At 44.9% G+C, this 22,764-nt stretch overlaps 1 protein-coding gene across 1 annotated transcript in view; it reads left to right on the forward strand.

Annotated features, from left to right (window-relative positions):
- Positions 1–22,764, forward strand: part of LOC137372405 (protein unc-80 homolog) — a 500,647-nt gene that overhangs the window by 311,191 nt on the left and 166,692 nt on the right. The window contains exons 33-35 of the mRNA XM_068036292.1: positions 5,683–5,864; positions 7,291–7,422; positions 16,359–16,545. Coding sequence (XP_067892393.1) covers positions 5,683–5,864; positions 7,291–7,422; positions 16,359–16,545 — 501 coding nt within the window. The remainder of the gene's footprint in view (positions 1–5,682; positions 5,865–7,290; positions 7,423–16,358; positions 16,546–22,764) is intronic.

The following is a 22,764-nucleotide window of genomic DNA, read 5'->3' on the forward strand; positions in this document are numbered from 1 at the left end:
ACTTAAACAAACCCATTACTTAGGTAAAAGGGAAGAGCTGGCTACGGTTGATTGGGTAAATATACTAAAAGGTATGGTGGTAAATAAACTGTGGAAATATTTAAAGAAACAGTTCAAAATGTTGAACAAAAGTACATTCCATTAAAAAAACAAAAACTCAGCAAGCAAAATCCATCCATGGCTTAATAAGGAAGTTAAGGATAGTATTAGATTAAAAGAAGAGGCTTTTAATGCTGCACAGAAGAGTAATAAGCCTGAGGATTGGGAGTATTTTAGAAATCAGCAAAGGGCGAGTAAAAAGTTGATAAAAAGAAAAAAATAGAATAAGGGTAAACTAGCCAGGAATATAAAAACAGATTGTAAGAGCCTTTACAAGTATATAAAAAGGAGAAGAATGGCTAAGGTAAACATTTGTCCCTTAGAGGCAGGGACAGGAGAAATTTATCATGGGCAGTGAGGAAATGGCAGAGACATTGAACAAATGTTTTGTGCCTGTCTTCATAGTAAAAGACAAAGCTTACATATCAGATATAGAGGGTAACCTAGGGGCTAATCAGCGAGGAAATTAAGGTAATTGATATCCTCAGAGAAAACGTACTGGAGAAACTTAAGGGACTAAAATCTGACAAATCCCCAGGACCTGATTGCCCATGTCCTAGGGTCCTATAGTGGATCCGCTGGTTATGATTTTCCAAAATTCCCTAGATTCTAGAATGGTCCCAGTGGATTGGAAGTTAGCAAATGTAACACTTCTATTCAAGAAAGGAGGGAGAGAGAAAACAGGGAACTCAGGCCAGTTAGCCTGACATCAGTCATCAGGAAAGTGCTGGAATCTGTTATAAATGAAGTTTTAACAAAATCATAGTATGATCAGACTAAGTCAACATGGTTGTACAAAAGGGAAATCGAGTTTTTTGAAGATATAACTAGTGGGGTAGATAAAGGGATAAGGAGGCCCAAAAGAAGAAGAAGAAGAAGAAGTAGATGTAGTATAGTTGGATTTCCAAAAGGCAATCAATAAGATGCCACACAATAGGTTAGTACGCAAGATAAGGACATAGAACTGGGGGTACTATATTAGCATGGATAGAGGATTGGTTAATGGACAGGAAGCAAAGAGTAGGGATAAAAAGGGCATTTTCAAGTTGGCAGGCTGTAACTAATGGAGTGCTGCAAGGATCGGTGCTGGAGCCTCAGCTATTTACAATCTATATTAATGACTTATATGAAGAGACAGGGTAATGTATCTATGTTTGCTAATGATACAAAGCTAGGTGGGAATGCAAGTTGTGAGGACATAAAGAGGCTGATAAGAGATATAAACAGGCTAAGTGACTGGGCAACATCGTGAGAGATGGATTGTAATGTGCACAAGTGTGAGTTTATTCACATTGATAGTAAGAATAGAAAAGCAGAATATTTTTCAGAAGGCATGAAAATTGTAAATGCTGTTGTTCAGAGGGACTTGGGGTGTACTTGTACAAGGAACGCAGAAAGTCAGCATGTAGGTACAGCAAGTAATTAGGAAGGCAAATGGCATATTGGCCTTTATTGCAAGGGGATTGGAGTATAAAAATAAGGAGGTCTAGCTACAATTGTACAGGGCTTTGGTGAGACCACACCTGAGGTACCGTGTGCAGTTTTGGTCTCGATATTTAAGGAAGGATATAATTGCATTGGAGGCGGTACAACGAAGGTTCACTAGATTGGTCCCTGGGGTGAGAGGGTTGTCTGATGATGAGAGGCTGATTAAATTGGGTCGATATTCTCTGCAGTTTAAAAGAATGAGTGGCCATCTTATTGAAACCTACAAGATTCTGAAGGGGCCTTTCAGGCTAGACACTGAGAGGTTGTTTCCCCTGTCTGGGGAATCTAGAACACGCTGTGGGGTGGTGGGGGGGGCACAGTCTCAGATTAAGTGACTCATTTAGGACTGAGATGAGGGGAAATTTCTTCACTCAAAGGGTTGTTGGCTGAGATAGATTTTTGGTCTCTCAGGGAATCAAGGGATAGGGGGGCAGGTGGGAAAGTGGAGTTGAAGGTGAAATTCAGCCATGATTGTATTGAATGGCTAGCAGGCTCGATAGGCCGTAAGCTCTACCCCTGCTCCTATTTCTTGTGTTCTTATGTACAATAGAAGAAAAATGTTTTAGGGAGCTTTTTTAACGCAGAGAGGGTGGAGAAAACTGAACAGTGATGGAAGAACTGTAGTGGCTAAATGAGGGGCCATCAATCGTGAACAAGTGAAAAACAGTAAGAAGCTTAGTGTTCAAGGAGTAGGGGGAGCATGTAGGAATTTGAAAATTAGGCCAGAAATTTATGTCAACTCCCTAGGGCTTCCATAGTGTCTGAGCCAGAAGTGAAAGAGAGAGAAAGGTGGCGCTAGCCTTCTGGCCCCCACCCACCACCGCACTGGCTCTCCGTCTCCAACGTTTCCCCTTCCGGATAAAAAATCCAGCAGCAGCTTCAGGGCCTTGCAGCGCTGCTCTCCATAACCAAGCCAATGAGGGAGGAGCTTTATCCTAACAGGCCTGCATGCAGCAGGGAGGCTGGTAGTGGATCGGGAACTCATTTGATTCATTAGCGGGCTTTGCAGTGGCTCATTAACTCCGCCATGTCATTAGCATACTGCTTCTGGGTCTTCTGGGTTTCCCGACCAATCAGAGAGGTTGGGCGGGATGATGTGCTCAATCTGTCAAAGGAAGGAGTTCTCATTAAAGGGCCTCCGGCAGGGGTCAGAATAGCTGAACTTTACGTTATTTCCTGAGGCTTCAGCAACCGCAGGAATGGAAAAGAGACCTGGGAAGGCTGCTGCACACCATTCCCTTCACCGCCACCACCCCCGCCCCCCCCCCCCCACCCCACTCCAGCCAGATCTTGGACACTTACCTGGAATTTCTTTTGCAGGATCTGAGGGACTGAAGTGAGGTGATCTCTCCCAAGGGCATGAAGAAAAGGCTAGCCTCTCAAGCCAGGCAGGCATTGATGGAAGCAACTGAGGAAGTGAGCAGCAGGACTGTGGTCCCTCAAACCTAAATACAGTGTCCCATGAGATTCAAGGACCTCAAAACAGCAAGAAACATGAGTCTCATAACACTTTCAGGTGCCAAGCCTCACACTCTGATGTTCCCAGCTTTCTCCTGCGTAACACTCCTCAGACCAACACACCCTGCAGCACCACTCATTCCGTACTCTCCAGGCACCTCTTCACTAGTACTCACTCATGTTGAGAGCACTGATCCTCTGCCTGTAGTAGTTGGGGGTCTCGCCTCCTTCCAGCTGGATAGCCATTCCCTCTGTCTTGTGGAGTGGCATGTGGCTGAGAAGAAGGCAGCTGTTCTGCTGCTAGTTTTGCTTCTGGTGATATTCATGTTGCTCGTGGTGTTCCTCTTGTTCCTCATCAGAAGTCCAAAGTAGAGCTGCATATGCTGATCCCAGCAGGGAAGTGCAGATCACAGTGAATGAAGTCCAAGACAGGTGAACTGACTTGCAAGAAGTTAGAAATAACCTGTCAAACAGTAAGAGCACACTCTTAGAAAAAGTGCTATGAACACCCGACTCTCACCTAGGCATGGCTGCAGCTGTTCAGTTTCACTGAATGCTCCCCAGTCTGTCAGTTTCACTGAAGTATTCCCCACTGCACTTTCACCTGGTTAACCCTGTTAATTTACCCCAGAATGCTGTAGTAAATCTCAGTTTAAAATATCGAAATTATTTACCCGACAGTTGCATGGGGTGTCCCATTTGCTTGCAAAGCTACCTGGGTTAAACCTGGAAGTGGAAAGGATGCTTTAAACCCCCACCCACACCCAAAACCGCTTCACTTTGGCTGTTAAAATCACATCTTTCATGATCAATTCATGAGAGTTGGCATGTCTAATGTAAGGATGGCATGTTTCCTTCCATAAAGAACATTTGTCATAAAGGTGACTCTGGATTTATTATTTACAAAGCTTTACACCACTGGGGTTTATCTCGTCTCATGCCTGGATGTATTGTAGACTAATTGATGGCGATTGATTGCTATGATCAGTCAACAACTCCATTATTATTGTATCAGGGTGTAGATGGCAAACTAATTGGGCTTTGGTCTTTTTTCATCTAACAATCCCTGTGTTCCTGTTAAAGATGACAGCACAAGTATATAAGACCAGAAAAAGGTGAAAGGAATCATTGGGTTTGTATGGAATAGAAAAGCAAGGAAGTAATATTGAACTTATGCAAGATCTTATTTAGGCAGCAGTTGGAGCATTATGTAGAGTTTTGTGCAGCCCATTGTAGGAAGTATATGTCAGTAATGGAAATGTGCCAGCATAGATACATTAGGAAACTGCCAGGATGAAGAGTTACAGATATGAAGATACCTGTGAAGGTAAGGTTTCTCTCTAGAGCGAGAGAAGGTTAAAGGGTGATCAGATACAGTATTCAAGGTAATGAAAGATTATAATAAACTAAACAGGGAAAATTATTGTCATTGTTTAGGTGAGACAAAGCAAAAGGTTACAATGATCAGAAAAAGAATGAAGAAGAGACTGGGGAAAAGGCTTCTTACACAGAGGATGATTAGAATTTGGAATTGAAGCAGAATCCATAAATACTTTGAAAAAGAATTAAATAGTTGCTTGAAAAAGAGAACTATGAAAGAGCCTGGTGGGGAAACAGGACAGTGGGATTAGGTGACATGGTTTGTGTGGAGAAGAACAGACTGAATGGGTTGAAGGGCATGTTTTTTTTTAAAGGCACCATGTGCTCCTAAAAGGAAAGTAGAGAAAATAACAGCATTGTTTTGTACACCATCTAGTAGATGGTTCAGAGGCCTGAGAAAAAGGCACCTCTTTCAGCTACAGTTAAAAAAGAAAAGTAAAAATGCAAATGCAATGTTTGTTGACTGCTGGAATACGATGATCAAATGTTGTAAAAATATTACTGAAATATATCTTATTGATATAGCTTGGAAGAGACATGCAAAACTCAAATATCCTTACTACACAATATTTTTAACTTAAATTCAAAATTGGACATCTTAAAATTAAAGTGAGATTTTTAAATGAGAGCCTAGTTTGACCAACAGTTAAGTAATTCAGTATTCAATCATATTGAATTTTACCTATGGCCTGAATGGGGGGAAAAAACTATTTTCTTATGTGAACAGGCTCTCATGAATTTATTTACTACTTTTGGTTATGTTTAAGTAATTATTTATAAGTAATATCAGGTGTCAGCATTGGCTTACTTTCACTCTCTGAGTCAGAAAGTTGTGAGTTCAAGACTCACTCCAGAAACTTGGGCATATAATCTAGGCTGGCACTTCAGTGCAGTACTAAGGGAGCATTTTACTGAGAGGTCTGAGAGGTTTTGTCTTTCGGATGAGACGTTAAACTGAGACCCTGTCTGCCCTAGTTGGCATAAAAGATCCCAAGGCACTATTTTGAAGAAGAGCAGGGGTTTTCTCCCTGGTGTCCTGGCCAACATTTATTCTTCAACCAACATTTCTTCAGCAGTTGATCTGGTTATTTATCTCATTATTCTTTGTGGGATCTTGCTGTGCAGACATTGGTTGCCATGTTCCGTACCTTACAACAGTGACTACATTTCAACAAGTATTTCATTGACTGCAGAGTGATTTGGGATGTGCTGAGGTCTTGAAAGGAGCTATCTAAATATATCTCTTTCTTCCTACAGCGGCCATGTTTCTGTTGTGTGCGGTTAAAGTTCCTGATGCTGTGTCAGATATGGTAATGTCTGAATTTCACCATCCAGAGGCAGTACAACGCATCAATGCTATTGTGAAATTTAACACACTCTGGAGATTCAGGTACCAGGTCTGGCCACGTATGGAAGAAGGTGCCCAACAGATCTTTAAGGTAGGCTTTACAGGAATAAGCATAAATTCTGAAACAATTTCTCCTATGACTCCATTCACTTCCTCCAAACAAAAGCTGTTGCAATGGGAACCTATATGGATCCTAGCTCTGCCTGCCTTCTCAGTGGAGCATTCTTTCTATTAGACCCTACTTCATCTCTTTTTCTGGTACACTAATGACTAAATCAGTGCTGTTTCCTGCTCTTGCCCCAAACTGCCCCAAATTTCATCAACTTGCTTCCAATTTCCACCCTTTCCTTCCCTTCATATGTTCCATCTCTGACTCTTCCCTTCCTTCCTCCACTTCTCTGTCTCCATTTCTGGGAATAGGCTGTAGACCATTAACTACTACAAGCCCACTGATTCCCACTGCTGCCTTAACTACACTTCCTCCCATCTCACTTCCTGTAAGGACCCTATTCCTTTCTCCTAGTTTCGTTGTCTTTGTTGCATCTGTTCTGATAATGCCCCCTTTTCATACTAATGCTTTTGATAGGTTTTCCTTTCTCCTCAACTGAGGATTTCCTTCCACTGTGGTTGACCAGGCCATCAAGTGTGCCCAAACCATTTCCCACAGTTCTGGTCTCACTCTTTCCCCTCCCTTCTAAAACCATGATGAGGTTAACCTTATCCTCGGCTTCCAACCGAGCAACCTTCCCATTCGACGGATCATCTTCTACCATTGCCGCCAACTCCAACGTCGTGCCAGCGGCATACGTGACACCCTGGTCTACTCCTCAGTCACCCCCAAGAACCCCTCCCCTTCCCATGGTATTCTGCCATGCAGGCGCTGGAGAAGAAACACCTGCCCTTTTGCCCCCTCTCTTGTCACCACCCAGCACCCCAAACACTCCTTCCGGGTGAAACAGCGATTTACTTGTACTTCTTTTAGTTTAGTATACTGTATTCGCTACTCAGAATGACTTCTCCTCTAGACTGGGGAGACCAAACGCAGATTGGACAATCGCTTTGCAGAATGACTCCATACAATCCCTGAGCTTCCAGTCGCATGTCATTTTAATTTTCTGGCCCACTCCCGGTTTGAACTCTCTGTCCTCAGTCTCCTGCACTGTTCTAATGAAACCAACAGAAGCTTGAGGAACGTATGAACGTACATACAAACATATGTATTAGGAGCAGCAGTCGGCCATTTGATAAGACCATGGCTGATCTGAATGTGGCCTCAATGCACTTTCTTGTCTGCTCTCCATAACACTTGACTCCCTTGTATTTCCAGAAAGGTATTGGAAAAGTTAAGGCATAATTATTTAAATATTTATAGATATGCATTATTTAATGTCTGTGCAATGTATTAGATGTAAAGTTTAGAGATAGTTATTTTGTCCATTTGATAAACGTACATATGAAAAATTGTACTCTTTTTCTACCTCTTAGTTTACCAATGGTTTCTTGCTTTTTTTGTTAAGATTCCACCTCCAAGCATAAACTTCACATTACCTTCTCCAATTTTGGGCATGCCATCCGTACCAATGTTTGATCCCCCTTGGGTTCCCCAGAGCACTGGGCGTGTACAGGACCCAATCAGTGAAGATCAGTCTGTAAGTGTTAGATTAATTAAATTAAAGTCTCAGCTTTATAAATTATTACCACCTTCCAGTCAATATTATGAAGCAGTAAAGTCAGCCTATTATATGGAGTAGTAAAGAATGAAAATTATTGTATATCTTTGAAAACTTTGTTTAATAGGCGCGTGTGGGTTATCAACTGTTTATTGCTAAGTCACTTGCGAGAGGTGGGGGTAATTTTGTGAGTTTGTGCTCCTAGTGTGGAGTCTTACTCATTGAAAGTGCCTATCAGAACTTCTGGCATGCTCAGCCTACAATTTTCCAACTTGGACTGCTGCTGTGAAGTTTAAAGTGCTTTATTTTTGCTTTCCTTCATCCTCACAATATGGAAGGGAATCGTTAGAATGTAAAGAAAGAAACAAAACGCTTGGGAGTGGAGTATTTTATGCAGAAACAGAACTAAATAGTTTTTAAATTTGAAAGCTGTACTTATATGCAGAGATTGCAATATTGATGCAGGACGGAAAAATAGAAAGTTGCTGCCGCTCACTGAGATGTATGTGCACAGAGGGAAGACTTTCCAAGTAAAATTGTTGCTCCTATGAACGATGTACTGTTTGAGAAATAAGTGAGTTGGAGAAAGAAAGAAAGAACCATACAGTTGTTTAGATAGTGTGCAAACAAGCAAAATAACCTGGATGTTTCACTCTTTTACCAACACATGCTACAGAGAAGCAGTAGTCCTTCCTTTAGGAATGCCTTTTTTTGTGTGTTACTTGGAGGAAGTGGCTGAGGAGCAGCATAGAAGGATTCTGCACCCCCCCCCCCCCCCACTCACAAATACCCTCACACTTGCATGTATAGACCAAGGGGTTCTATCTCTATCATAGAATCATAGAAATTTGCATGGAAGGAGGCCATTTGGCCCATTGTGTCTGTGCTGGCCAACAAGTAGCCACCCAGCTTTATCTCACTTTCCAGCTCTTGGTCCGTAGCCTTGCATGTTCTGGCACTTCAAGTCCATATCCAAGTACTTTTTTTAAACATTATGAGGTTTCTGCCTCTATCATCCTTTCAAGTAGTGAGTTCCAGATCCACACAACCCTCTGGGTGAAAATTTTCCCCTCAAATCCCCTCTAAACCTCCATCCTCTTACCCTAAATCTATGACCCCTGGTTATGAATCCCTTAACCAAGGGCCATAGGGCCTTCCTATCCACTCTTTCTAGACCCCTCATAATTTTATACACTCCTCAGCCTCCTCGATTCCAAAGAAAACAACTTGCAGGTGGTGGTGATGTGTTCCTATGCGTCTGCTCCCCTTGTCCTTCTAGGTGATAGAGGTCACAGGTTTGGAAGGTGCTGTTGAAGGAGCCTTGGCGAGTTGCTGCAGTACATCTTGTAGATGGTACACACTGCTGCCACTGTGCATGGCTGGTGGAGGGAGTGAATGTTTAAAGTGGTGAGTAGGGTGCCGATCAAGCAGGCTGCTTTGTCTTGGATGGTGTCGAATTTCTTGAAAATTATTGGAGATGTGCTCATCCAGGAAAGTGGAGAGTATTCCATCACACTCCTGACTTGTGTCTTGTAGATGGTGAACAGGTTTCAGGGAGTCAGGAGGTGAGTTACTCGCCGCAGAATTCCGAGCCTCTGACCTGCTCTTGAAGCCACAGTATTTATATGGCAATTGATGCTAGATCAATTGTTAGTTTTAAATCTGAGATTGATATTTTTGTTATCCAAAGTTATTAATGGATATGAGACAAAGGCAGGTAAATGGAGTTAGATCCCAGATCAGCGATGATCTCATTGAATGGTTGAAAAACTTTGAGGGGCTAATGGCCTACTCCGGTTCCTATGCTGATGCCCATGCTGCCGTGGCGCAGCCCAAAACCAGCTCTCGAGACCCATAGCTGCTCAATGTTGTCCTGTAAGGCCATCTACCATCAAACCCAGTTAAAGTCAACAGCCTTCCACCAGCCATGCTGCAGCCACTGGTGCAGCACTGCGTAGGAACATGAGGCCAGGCAAATGCTCATGCAAGACAGACACTAAGTAGATGCACAAGGGTAAATAGTTCAGTTTTTTTTATATATATTATTGGTTGTGAGATAAAGTTGTTATAGATAGGTTCTTTGTTGGTGGATTTTATATCAAGATTTTGGCCCACTGTGATCATACATAGCAGATGGATTGAAAGGTGGGGAATGGTGGAGTACTGGTGATGATAGGATGATGTCTTAGGGAAACCAGAGTCTCAGTAGCTGCTCATGGAGATTCCAGATGCCTCCTCCTTGCCTCTTCTTCCTCCTCCTCTTGAGTTTGCCTCCACATGCCTGGTGGCTAAGGTTGTGCACTCATGATAGAGAGATTGTAGAGGATGCAACAGATCTTGGACGCCCACTCAGTTGAGTACTGGTGGACTCCCCCGCCCCAAGTGATCTAGGCTGCGGAACCGTTGTTTCAGGATGCCAATGATTTGCTCCACGACATTACTGGTGGCAGCATAGCTCTCATGGTGGGCACACTGTCCATGCATGATCAGGTGACCGAGGGGAGTCATAAACCAGATGTAGAGCAGGTATCCTTTGTCACCAAGCAGCCAACATCTGGTTTATCAGGGTGGCCCAAACATGGGAATGGCTGACTGCCTCAGGATAAAGGCATTGTGGCTACTGCCAAGCATTCATTGACATAATGTTCTGTACATGGTCACATACCAATTGCATATTGATAGAGTGGTAGCCCTTGCAGTTCAGGTACACCCCCCTGTTTACATGTGGGGCCCTCAGAGCCACTTGCATGCAGTTGATGACTCCCTGTGCCATCGGAAATTCCCCTACAATGGCAAAACTAGATTCCCGCTTCAGTCTGTTAACTGAGAAGATTATTGTCATGGCCAGTAAAAGCCGGCACAGACACAATGGGCCAAGTGGCCTCTATCTGTACCGTAAACTTTCTATGCATCTATATCAGATTTCTACTCTTAAAATACAAACTTTATTCAAGGTGGCGTCTTTAAAATTGACTTTACCTTTTAAAAAAGGTTGGCAATGCTGCAACAAATGGCCACCAAAGGTCAGACGAACTGATCTGTGTATTCGAACATTGCCTAACTGTCTGTTAAGGACAAAAGGATACATTCCAGACTAAGGGGTGTCAATTATACCTATCCTGAAACCATCAAGAGACATTCCTGAATTGAATGGTTTCTTCTGAAACAAAGAAGGTGTGAAGTAGATACATCATTACAGAGTGATTTTCATTCAAATATCAAACGATGGTCATGATTATCATATCTTGGCCCATTTTGTGGTCACAACAGGGGAGAGGGCCATGTGATTTCAAACAGAAGCTAATGTGAGAGATTTTTTACCTTAAAATGTAGCTCTGGAGAGAGAGAGAGAGATCACAAGAAAATCACAGAAGCAATCTAGCCAGTGGCTGTGGAAAGAAGCCCAGTCAGGCAAGGAAAGAGCCTTGCTGCTAATTCTACACTTCAACTTGGTGCAGCAGAGAACTGTAAGTGACCCACCACCTCCAGTCTGAAATCTTAACCACCAGAAATCTACAACACCTCAACAAGTCAAGACTACAAACAACCCAGTCCTTCATCTTTAAAAATAGACTGTTATACTTAGAAGATTCAACAGGTTTACTACAAACCATAAACACCTACAACACCTTGAATTCTTGCCTTTTACCTTCTATCTATCTTCTTTTGAAAATGAATTTGAGAATGAATATGTGCATGACTGGTGTTGCGAACATTTTGGGCAATGAATATTGTTCAATAAATAATTAATCATCTGTTTTAAACCTACAAGAAGATATGTCACTGTTTATTTGGCAAGTAAAACACTCAGGGACTAACTTATCATTTGAAACAAACACGATTGTGTTTGGAAGGTGAACAGTGGGAAACACCCGCACCCCTTACCAGCTGTCTGTTAAGGCTATGAAATTCCCCTGCTCTGGTGTACAGGACCTCCATCACCTCCCTGATACAGCGATGGATGGCAAACTGGAAAATGATGGCTATGTCCCCTGCTTATGTCTGGAAGGATTGGCGTGTGTAGAGGTTAAGGGCGATGGTGATCTTGGTGACCATTGGCAGTACTGACCGTGCCCTACTGTGTGGCTGTAGGTCCTGTTGAAGGAAGTGGCACAGTTCAGTGACCACCTCCTTGGTGAATCATTGGCACCTCACATATTGCTCCTGACTAAGATAGAGCTAGGAGAAGTGCTCCCTGAATACCCTTACTGAGTAGGGCCTTCTGTTGAGAGAGCTCCTTCTTCTCCTTCTGCACACAGCTTCCCCTCTTTGCAGCCCGTTCTGTTGCAACCTGTGAGAGACTGCAGCTATAGATCCCTTAACTCGTGCAGGGGGCCTGTTGACAGGGCAGAAACCTCCTCTGCCCTACCTGACAGGATGCAGCAACCTTCAAGTTACAGAAAGTCACAAAAACTCATCAAAGAATGCACCACAGTACTTCCACAAACTTTGTAAGGGAAAAAGTATGGCAAGAGCACCTCACCTTCAAGTTGGGTGGCTGGCCCTTTAGATAACGCTAATGGGCAGGGAGGTCTCTGGTGGAACTAAATACATGTTCAGCTGGAAGTTATTGTGAAAGGGTGTTAACTGGACCTGTGCAGTCCAAATTGGCACCCACTTTGCTAGCTTTTGGTGCATACCCGGCACACCCGCGCTAGCACCCTGTCAGTTGGGGCGTGCCGCACAAGCCATGCTGGAAGCATCTGGAAGCATCCCAGCCAACATTTTTGCAGTTTAGGGCTTCCATATCGCCCACACTAGTGGCACTATGGAGCCCAGTTTCGTGGCCAAGGATCTCCTTCAGAACCACCATATCAGTGACTCCTTGGCTGAACAATTAATCAGTCACTTGGTTGACACATCTGTAAGCAGTAAATTAACTGATAATGCAGATGATTCCTATGCTGGCTGAAGAAAGTGGAGATGTAGCAGTTGAGGAGGGATGGGTTGACACCTACTGCCAGTTTTCTCTTTGTGATAGAAATTGTCTAGAGGTGACCTTACAGCAGATACCACAGCCCTACAACCTCCTCAGTGCTGACCTAGAGCCTGAAGAGGTAATTTCCCTTGGTCATTGTTAGGTAGGTGTCCTAGTGCCTACATTTGGTTGGTGACATAAAGGTGGGTCTGGGAAGTTCACATGTCTCAGCTGATCTTTCTAGTATACTCTCTTTGATTTACTACTTCAAGCATTAAAGAGTATGGCTGAGGTGCTTTAAATGTAATGTCCATACTTTTTGAAAAATTCTATTGGTTAAATAATGTCTATGTCACTTTAACAATTCCCTTCCCACATGTGCTAATTTAGTTTGAATGAGTAGACTTAGTGCTGGGTGGGACTTCTGCCTGAAAATTGGAAAATACAGAATGGAAGAGTGACATACTGTATTCATACATAATCAAGTTCTCATATATTTTGGGATGGATACTGCAATATGCTGAGATGCTCAGCGCATGCTTATTGCGGGAAGTGAGTGCACAGGGAAATGGAAGCCGGCATGCAACAAACTAGACTGTGTACATGTTAGAAATCAAGGTATCTGAGTCAATTAACTCTTTAACCTCTTATTCTTGGTTCGAAAATGATTCAAAATGGTAACTCTTATTCGTGATAATGGTTGCATTTTATGCAGTGTGAGTAAATAGTTTCTATCTACCCTATCTATTTCTCTTAAGAGTCGTAGTGTCATTATGGCACAGAAGGGGGCCATTCAGTCCATTGAGTCCATGCTGGCTCTCTGCAGAGCAATCCAGTCAGTCCCATTCCCCTGCTCTATCTCCTTAGCCCTGCAAATTTATTTCCCTCAAGTGCCTATCTGATTTCCTTTTGAAATCCCACCAAAGTCTTGCCACATGCCAATGTCAGAACAGTAGTATCAAAGGGCAATAGCATTACTATTATGCCCTGGGTAGAAGTGCGATCCCCGCGTAATTACTCCCTGGTCATGCCCCAGGTACCATCGCATCAGTTAATGCAACACATAAAACCTCTACAATTTCTATGCTCAGGGAATCTCCTCTTTCTTTACACAGCAAAGCCTATGGAGACCAATTTAACCCAAACATTATCTCGCTATTACTTGAATGGCCCAATTACCAAAAATTTCATTGAACCATCTGCCCACCCATGCCATATCAAACTCTCATGTTCACTGGCTTCCCACGTTCTGACTCTTACCAGTTCATAAACACTTCAATGCAAGTCCTTGGTCAGAGCATGCAAAACATGGTGGCCTTGGCACCCAATTATTTTGTCTCGGCTGTATGCATGATTGTTTTCTCTGCCCTTTATCTGGGCCTCTGAGATCTTGCAAGGATGTTTATCTCCTAGTTCCCATGCAGAAACTATCTGTTTTCATGCTGTGCTAGATTTCTGCTGAAGTTTACTTTTGAACTATTTGGTCAATGAATGCTCAAACCACAATGCCCCATCAAGTTACCTCTTAGCTGCTTTTAACCAGAGCATATTATGAGCAGGATTAAAAATATAGTTCAGGATGAGATTCAGTATAACAATGAAATTAAAGAAATGTGCTGCCAGTCATAGTATTCAAGTTAGTTTTTATTAATTAGCAGGAAAACCCGATGTAGAGATTTCCCAGGATTCTTACATAGACCACAACATTTTGGCTGGTCCATGGTGTTTGGAAGAGCCCCTGAGCATTAATTCAGACACTCTGCAAAGGGTTGGCTTTTTAAAAAATTATCTGGGCACATTTTCCCTCCTTAAGACTCATGCTCTCTTCATCACCCTCACCCAAACACCCCCCCCCCCGCCCCCCGCCACCCCACCAGCCTCACATGGTGCCTCTGTGCTGCATGTCCCCCACATGAGGAAAGTGCCTGAGGTACAATAAAAATAGGCAGCAGCCCTTCACTGATTCCTCATAACTGATATTGCTGCCTTGGCACTTGCAGCTTATCCTGAGAGATGGACCAGGAAAGGCAATAAATTATGTAAACAGGCTAGCCTTGTATTATCGGGAGGGTGCGGGGGGAGGCGGTGTGGGCAGCTTATTGCTGGGATTGTGTAAGTAGCATCTGTGCAGTCACACAATGCCTCAGGTAGCATTATCAGCCCCTCTGTGTGAGAGCAGTATAAACTGATAGTAAAGACAGGATGGGAAATGACAAGATCCAGTGATTTCTTGAAAGACCTATTTTCTGCTTCATGTTTGTCAGGTTTATTTCAGTGGAAATAGTATCCTGCATCTGAATTTTTAGGTTGTAATCTTTTTAGAATTTGTTTTAATATTCAACATGTACAATTCCTCTATAAATCTTCCCTGTATCCAAAATAGTCTTTAGTCCATATTGCTAAAATGTAAAGAACTTACAATTGCATAGTGCCGTTCACAAGCCCAAGACATCCTGAAGTGCTTCAAAGCCATCAAAACATTTTTGGGGCCTGAATTTCTGGAAGCGGGATGACAGGACAGCAGGGCTACCTGCCCGCATGCAGTGGGTATCCAATTAAAATAATTAACGGCCTATTAAGGCCACTTAATGAAGGCCGATTGGGATTTTCCAGTTAGTCTCCAGGTGCCCACAGGTGACAGGGGCTCAAGTTAATTGCCTGGAGGCAGCCTTCCAACGGCAGGCCAGGGAGCCAGCATTCCAGGCAGGCTTAGAGACCATCCCTGCCAGCCTAGGTGCAGCAGCAGCCCGCAGGCCACCCTGTAGAGGGACTCCTCCTCCAAGGTGGTGGCCTGGCTGCTGAAGCCATTTTTTTATTTAAAGATTGAAAAAGTTGAAGAGAAGGTACCTCCATTTTGAAGCGCCCTCTCCCTCACTTACCTTCCATCGCAGCCTGCTGCTGCTTTCAAGTTGGATGGCCTCTGATTGGCTGTCCAGCTTCAAGAGCCTGCCCTCTGGCCATTAAATGGCCACTCCGTGAAAATTCACAATGCATGATTGTTTCCCAGATGGTGCAGGCTTCTGAACCCCATTTGAGCCTGATGGCGGGGGTTAGAAGCCCACATGGAAAATCCTGCCCCTGACGTGTGTCATCATTGTAATGTAAGGAAATATGGCACTTTTCATATCGTGACTTCACATTGTCTTTGAAATGAAGGACAGTATTTTATTTAGGCAACAGGGGTTTCAGCCACCGGCTGAAGAGCTAGCGAAAGCCCCGTGTCACCTCTTTTCAGGAAGGCCCACCTCATCAGTTGCCAATCAGACTGGTGAGCCGTGGACCTTTCCTGGGATTGAGGACCCCGCCGATGAAAGTCACACTCACTGAGAGCTGCCAGCCAATCAGAGGCCAGAAGCTCTTTTACTGAGCAGCGCCACCGCAGAGACGGTGGCTGCTGCCAGTAATACACCCACCAGAGGCCTAGGATCATCGAGGGACCCAGGCCACAGGTGAGTCACAGCGGGAGGGATTTTGCAGAGTAGGGGTGGGCTGCACGGGCAGGGGGTTGGCTCTCAGCAGGCCCTCCTTCTTCACAATGCCGGGTCCCTCAATCAAGCACATAGTGCCTCTCAACAAGGGACACTCCCCCCACCTCCCCATCCCCCCCCAACCCAGGAGCCGGCACAACTCACACGGGTCTGCTTGTGCTCCCTACATGGCAACAGTCCCACCCGCTGCTGGGCTAATACTGGCGGCAGCGGTATGAGGCCTTTATTGAGCATTAGTTGCTCACTTAAGGTCCTCAATTGGTGGCAGGGCCACAGGCCTTCCCACCACGGACTTAGTTGGGTGGAGGTGGGAAGGTAGCGAGGTCCCCACCTACACCATTCTGCCTGATTAAATGCTCTCCCCGGGGTGAGCAGAAAATCCAGCCCGAAATGACAACAAAATACTTGACGGGGTTTTATGAAATATTTAACATAATTGGTATGCTCCAAAATTGGATTAGATGCAAAACGATTCCATTTTAATTTTTTTAACATACAATCTGTTACAGAAATCCTTTTCAGCTCGTGCAGTTTCCCGGTCTCACCAACGAGCTGAGCACATTTTGAAAAACTTGCAGCAGGAAGAGGAGAAGAAGCGGCTCGGTAGAGAGGCCAGCCTGATTACAGCCATTCCAGTCACACAAGAGGCCTGCTATGAACCTACCAACACTCCACCGCCTGAACTGGAGGAGGAAGGTATCCATTTGTACAAAGCATTGAACGGTTCCTTAGGAATGCTGAAAAAAATATATTTTAAAGTTTTATACTGTCCTTGTCTAAGACAGTGCTTAGGCCTCATCTTGAATACTGAGTTCAATTTTGATGCCCTCACATGATGGATTATGTACCAATCCTGGAAAAGCTTAATGAACCTTATTTAGCACAAAAATAAAGGCAAAATACTGCAGATGCTGGAAATCTGAAATAACAATAGAAAGTGATGGAAATACTCAGCAGGTCTGGCAGCATCAATGGAGAGAGAAACAGAGTTAACGTTTAGGTCTGTGACCTTTCACCATTAGCACAATACACTGAAAGAACTGAAATAAAAGCAAAATACTGCGGATGCTGGAAATCTGAAACAAAAACAAGAAATGCTGGATTCACTCAGCAGGTCTGGCAGCATCTGTGGAAAGAGAAGCAGAGTTAACGTTTCGGGTCCGAAGAAGGGTCACTGACCCGAAACGTTAACTCTGCTTCTCTTTCCACAGATGCCGCCAGACCTGCTGAGTGAATCCAGCATTTCTTGTTTTTGTGACACTGAAAGAACTGAGTCTTTTTACTTTCGGAAAGGATAGATTGTGAGGAGATCTTATTGAAGTCTGAAACAATGAAAGGATTAGGTTCTCTCAAGGTGAGATTAAACAAACTAGGGTTGTATTCCCTGGAATTTGGACAGTTGAGGGGTGATTTGATGAAGTTTTAAGGATATTCACAGAAACAGAAAGGGTATGTTGGGAGAAACAATTTCTGCTAGCTGGGGAGTACTGGGGGGACATAAAAAATTAGAACCGGACCTTTCAGGAGTAAAATTAGTTTGGAATTCTCTTCTGCAAACAGAAATTGTTGCTGCATTAATTGTTAATTTTAAAACTCAGATTGATAACTTTTGGTTAGCCAAAGGTATTAAAGAATGTGGGGCAAAGGCAGGGATATGGAGCTAGGTCACAGATCAACCATGCTCATTGAATGGTGGAACAGGTTGGAGGAGCTAAATGGCCAACTCCTGTTCCTATATTTGTCTGGATATGCCAGGACTCTGCCTCCGCCCCCACCCACTTCATTGGCCGGCTCCTGCGGCTCATTCATCTTAATTGGCCTGCCGCCACTTGATCGTGTGTGACCAGACACTCTTGGCCCCGACAGAAGCTGCACCCGCATCCGGTCCCGACGTTGGAACCTATGGCTACTGAATAAAATATGGCCCAAAACCTCCCAAAGCACTTCACAACTAATGAAGTACTTTTGAAATGTAGTAACTGTTGTAATGTAGGAAATGCGGCAGGCAATTTACACACAGCAAACCCCCACAAATAGCAATGTGATAATGAACAGATAACCTGTATTAGTGATGTTGATTGAGGGATAAATGTTGATCAAGAACTAATTCCCTTTTAAATGCCTCAATTGAACCTGCCTCCACAGCACTCTCTGGCAGTGCATTCCAGATCCTAACCACTCATTGCATGAAAAAGGTTTTCCTCATGTCGCAAATGCTTCTTTTGCCAATTACCTTAAATCTGTGCCCTCTCATTCTTGATCCTTTCATGAGTGGGAACAGTTTCTCCCTATCTACTGCGTCCAAGCCTCTCATGTTTTGAATACCTTTATCAAATCTCCTCTCAGCATTCTCTCCTCCAAGGAAAAGAGTCCGAACTTCTCTAATCTATTTTCGTAAATGTAGTTCCTCATCCCTGGAATCATTCTCGTGAATCTTTTCTGCACTCTCTCCAATGCCTTCACATCTTTCCTTAAATGTGGTGCCCAGAACAGGAAGCAATATTCCAGCTGAGGCTGACCTAGTGTCTTATACAAGTTCAACATAATCTCCTTGCTCTTGTACTCTATGCCCCTTTTCATAAAGCCTAGGATATTGTATACTTTATTGACCACTGTCTCATCCTGTCCTGCCACCTTTAATGACTTATGCACATATACACCCAGGTCCTTCTGCTCCTGCAACCCCTTTAGAGTTGTGCCCTTTATAGTGCCTTTTCATGTTCTTCCTACCAAAATGAATCACTTCACATTTCTCTGCATTGAACTTCATCTGCCACTTGTCTGCCCATTCCACCAACTTGTCTATGTTCTTTTGAAGTTCTACACTATCCTGCTCACAGTTCACAATACTTCCAGGTTTTGTTATCATCCACAAATCTTGAAATTGCGTCCTGTACATCAAGGTGATGGTTCTTTTGAAGGTGCAGCACTCCCTCACTGTCAGCCTTGATTTTTGTGCTCAGGTTCTGGAATGGGACTTGAACCCACAACCATCTGACTCAGAAACAAGAGTGCTACCAATTGAGTCACAGCTGACAGCCAAGCAATATTTTGGTAGGCAGCAGTCATTTAAGCACACAGTGCTGCGGCAAGTTCTGGCCCCATATTTAAATGGCTGGCGGCCCTGCTTTCAATGTTTGATTGCCAATTGTAAGGATTTCTTCATGGGAAAGAGGCAACACAACAATGGCAGAAGGAAGACACTGGGTGGCCCCACATTTTAGCAATACCTCCCTATAGGTTCTCCTACAGGCTGCCAGGGAAAGACGGGAGGACCTCTTTCCCAGGGTTGGGAGGAGGAGAGCTGGGCACCTGATCAAGCAAGCCTGGCTGCAGATCGTGGAGGAGGTCAACAGCCATGTGGTCGCTCCAAAGACATGGATCCTGTGCCTCAAGCAGCTTAATAACCTCATCTGGGCAGCAAAAATGAGTACCTCATGAACCTTTGACCTCTTGGGGCTTGCATTTGTCAGTGGAGGAGAGTGCATTGCATGGAGAGGGAGTGCCCACCCAGATGTGGGCATAGGGTCAGGGCATATATACAAGCGGCCTGAGGCACAGCTAAATGGCGTTGAAAGGCAGCCTTTTGGCGTTGGAGACCCTCATGACGTCCCTGGAAAGGAGCCGCGTGCAGAAGGCATCTGTGTGCCCCCATCAATAACCGCTGGACTGCCACCATCTTGGACTTGTCCTCACTGGGAGACCAACAACGTGCCTCTTTGTGTCTGCAGGAGGAGATAGCGCACAATTGCAGAGAGTGAGCCAAGACCAGTGGCGTACTGCCCAAATCTCCATGTCCTGAGCCCGATGGAGGAGGAGACCGTGGAGCTGGCATGGCCACAGGATAGACATTGCTTAGTGAAGAGAAAGAGGTACCTTCCCAAGACAGTGAGTAAGGTCGCCATGGGGAACAAGGGTGCCTCAGCAGCGATAGTCATGCTGCTCATGGGGTATCCGGTGCCTACAGGGAGCTCCAACGTAGGGCTGATTACATTGTCGGGAGGGGAGGCCCTTGATCCTTCAATGTCTCTGTTCTCTCGTGCAGGTCACACAGAACATCAGCAAAGAGCTGCCGAGACTATGGGAGTGCCTGCCGCCTCTGAGGAGGAGGATGGAGCCTCAGAGGGTGCATCATCACCTCATAGCCCTCCACCTTCCATGAATGCAGAAATTCTCATATCGGTGGGTATGCACTCGCAGTAAGATACGGGTACACTACCTGGTGAACAGAGCACAGATGCAGCCAAGCAGCAGATGGAGGCTGTGACAGCCCAGGTCTTTGACACTCAAAGGACTGTGGGAGGCCAGGTCCATGTTGAGCCCCAGGTTCATGACATGCCTCTGGTGTCACCAGCATCACGGAAAATGCTGCACCTGCAGCAAGAGGGCAGTTAACATCTGGCAGAGATGCCAGAGACTACGTGCCCAAGTGCAAAAGAGGAGACATCCATCCAGGCCTTGAGTGCTGCACTGTCTCTGACTAGTCCACGAGTGTCTTCCTCCATTGAGAGCTTAGCGGCTCTCCTGGAGAGCCACATCCAGAAGAGCACTCATGTCTGCAGGAGATTTGCACAGACCTCCAAACCCTCATCTTGACCATGAGCTCAAGGCAGCAATCGCAAGGCGAGAGGGGGACACGGGACTTGGTGTCACCACCTGGTCCTCTGCCCTCTCAGATCAGCAGGGAAGCAAAAGTGTGCCTTACAAGGGAGGAGGACTGGCTGCCTCCCACAGCTAGGGCTCCTTTCAGGGTGCTCCTGGTGAGGGCAGCAGTTCCTCAGCCTCTCTACCAGTGATGCCAGAACCTCCTTCATCCCTGATGACAGAGGTTGGTATTGCTTCTGTGCAGGAGACCATCAGCATGCCGGAACCCTCAAGACCAAAGGGATCCAGAGGACGACTGCCAAAGGCATCCAAAGCCAAGGGCATCAAGGTCGGCTGCCTGTCTCCACATCAGCTGACAGCGCAGGGGGAGCATCACATAGGAGTAAACGCAAAAGAATAAAGAAGAGCACCTAGAAGCACTTGGGATTCATGGGTGAATGTCTAATGTAAATAGAAAGGCTAACATTTGTTGCCATGGATAATAAAGCTAAGCTTCTATGTCACTAGAGCTCCTTGGGGCTTCATTAATGGCCCTTGGGGCTTCATTAATGGCCCTTGGGGCTTCATGGTAACCCTATCTCTGTCAAGGAACTCACGGCAAGGGATCATGCTGTGGGGGGTCTAGTCTTGAGCTTTGCTAGCTGAGTACTACACAACTGTGTGCTGAGCAAATGCTTGCCAAAGGCAGGAAGACGACAGCAGGGCTGCATAGAGGTGAGACTCTATTGGTCAACCTACAATTAGTAGTAGGGTTCAAAGGAAACATGAATGTATACGGGCATCGCAAGCTTCCCTTACACATATCTCATGGCATCTTTCCTGTCCCTGGAGTACTTCATCTGGCAGTGCTTGACTAGCTTCCTCCACCCCACCCACATAGTCCAAGGAGGCATCACGCTCTTCGCTATCCTCATTGTTCAATGCCTCCTCCCTCTGTAGTGAAGGGTTGTGCAGCGCATAGTGGAACACCAAAATATGTGAGACCCTCACCATGGCATACTGAAGGGCTCCACTGGACCGAACTGGCACCTGATGTCATCTTGAGCAGACTAATGGCCTTGTCCCTAATCGCGTTGTCCCATGGCAGGTGTTTTATCTTTCCTCCACATCTGTGCATGGGTTCCTCACAGGTGTCAGAAACCTGGGTGGCCTTTGTTTCCAAGGATCCATCCCTGAAGGCACACAGGAGGCCAAAAAGCTCTGGCACCTGGGACTGCCTTAAAATGTAGGCATCATGGCAACTTCCCAAGAAGCGTGCACAGACCTGCAGGATCTGTTTACGATGGTCGCAGACAGGTTGTCCATTGAGGAAGTAGAAGGTCTTCCTGCTGATGAAGGCCACTGGCTGGTGCGCAGGAGCCTTGATGGCCACATGCGTGCAGTCGATGACACCTGCACCTGAGGGAATCCAGCGAAGGCCCCGAACCCGATGGACCTCTCAGCTTGAGAGTTGGGAATCATGCAAAAGCACACATAGTCTCCTGCCCTCCTGAAAGGGCAATGGTGACCACCTTAATGCATCAATGAGCCACTGACTGTGAGATCCACACATGCAATATACAGAGGAGCAAATCTGCAGAGAAATCCCAGAAATGTGCAAGAACTATAGAGTGATGATATTGGGGGAATTTAGATACTCAAATATCGATTGGGATAATGTTAGAATAAAGGGAAGGAAGGGAGAGGAATTTCTTAAATGTGTTTGGGAGAACTTCTGTTATCAGTATGTTCTCAGCCCAAATAGAAAGTAGGCATTACTAGATCTGGTGCTGGGAAATGAGGTGGGACAAGTGGAACAAGTGTCTGTGGGGGAGCACTTGGGTAAGAGTGATCATCTTATCATAAGGTTGTGACTCGTGATACAGAAAAGCAAGGAATGATATAGGTAGTACAGCCAGATTTGAAGAGGGCTAATTTCAATGATGAGAAGGGATCTAGCCAGCATAAATGGAACCAAAGACTGACAGGAAAAACTGTAATGGAACTATTGGTTATCTTTAAGGAAGATATAGGCTAGGTACATTCCAACAAGGGCGAAAGGTAGGGGAACCAAAAACAAGGTTCCTTGGATGGCAAGGGAAATAAAGATTATGATGAAACAAAAAGAGAGGGTGTAATGCATGTCGGGTGAATTCTTCAAGCGAGAATCAGGTCAAATACAATAGATTGAGATAGGAAGTGAAGAGGGAAATAAGACTGACAAAGAGAGACTATGAGAACAGAATGACAGTTTACATAAAAGGGAACCCAAAAATCTTCAACCAGCATGTAAATAGTAAGTGGCGAGTAATAGGTGGAGTGGAGTCTATT

The sequence above is a fragment of the Heterodontus francisci genome, chromosome 7, assembly GCF_036365525.1.
Source record: "Heterodontus francisci isolate sHetFra1 chromosome 7, sHetFra1.hap1, whole genome shotgun sequence".
NCBI classification, from domain to species: Eukaryota; Metazoa; Chordata; class Chondrichthyes; order Heterodontiformes; family Heterodontidae; genus Heterodontus; species Heterodontus francisci.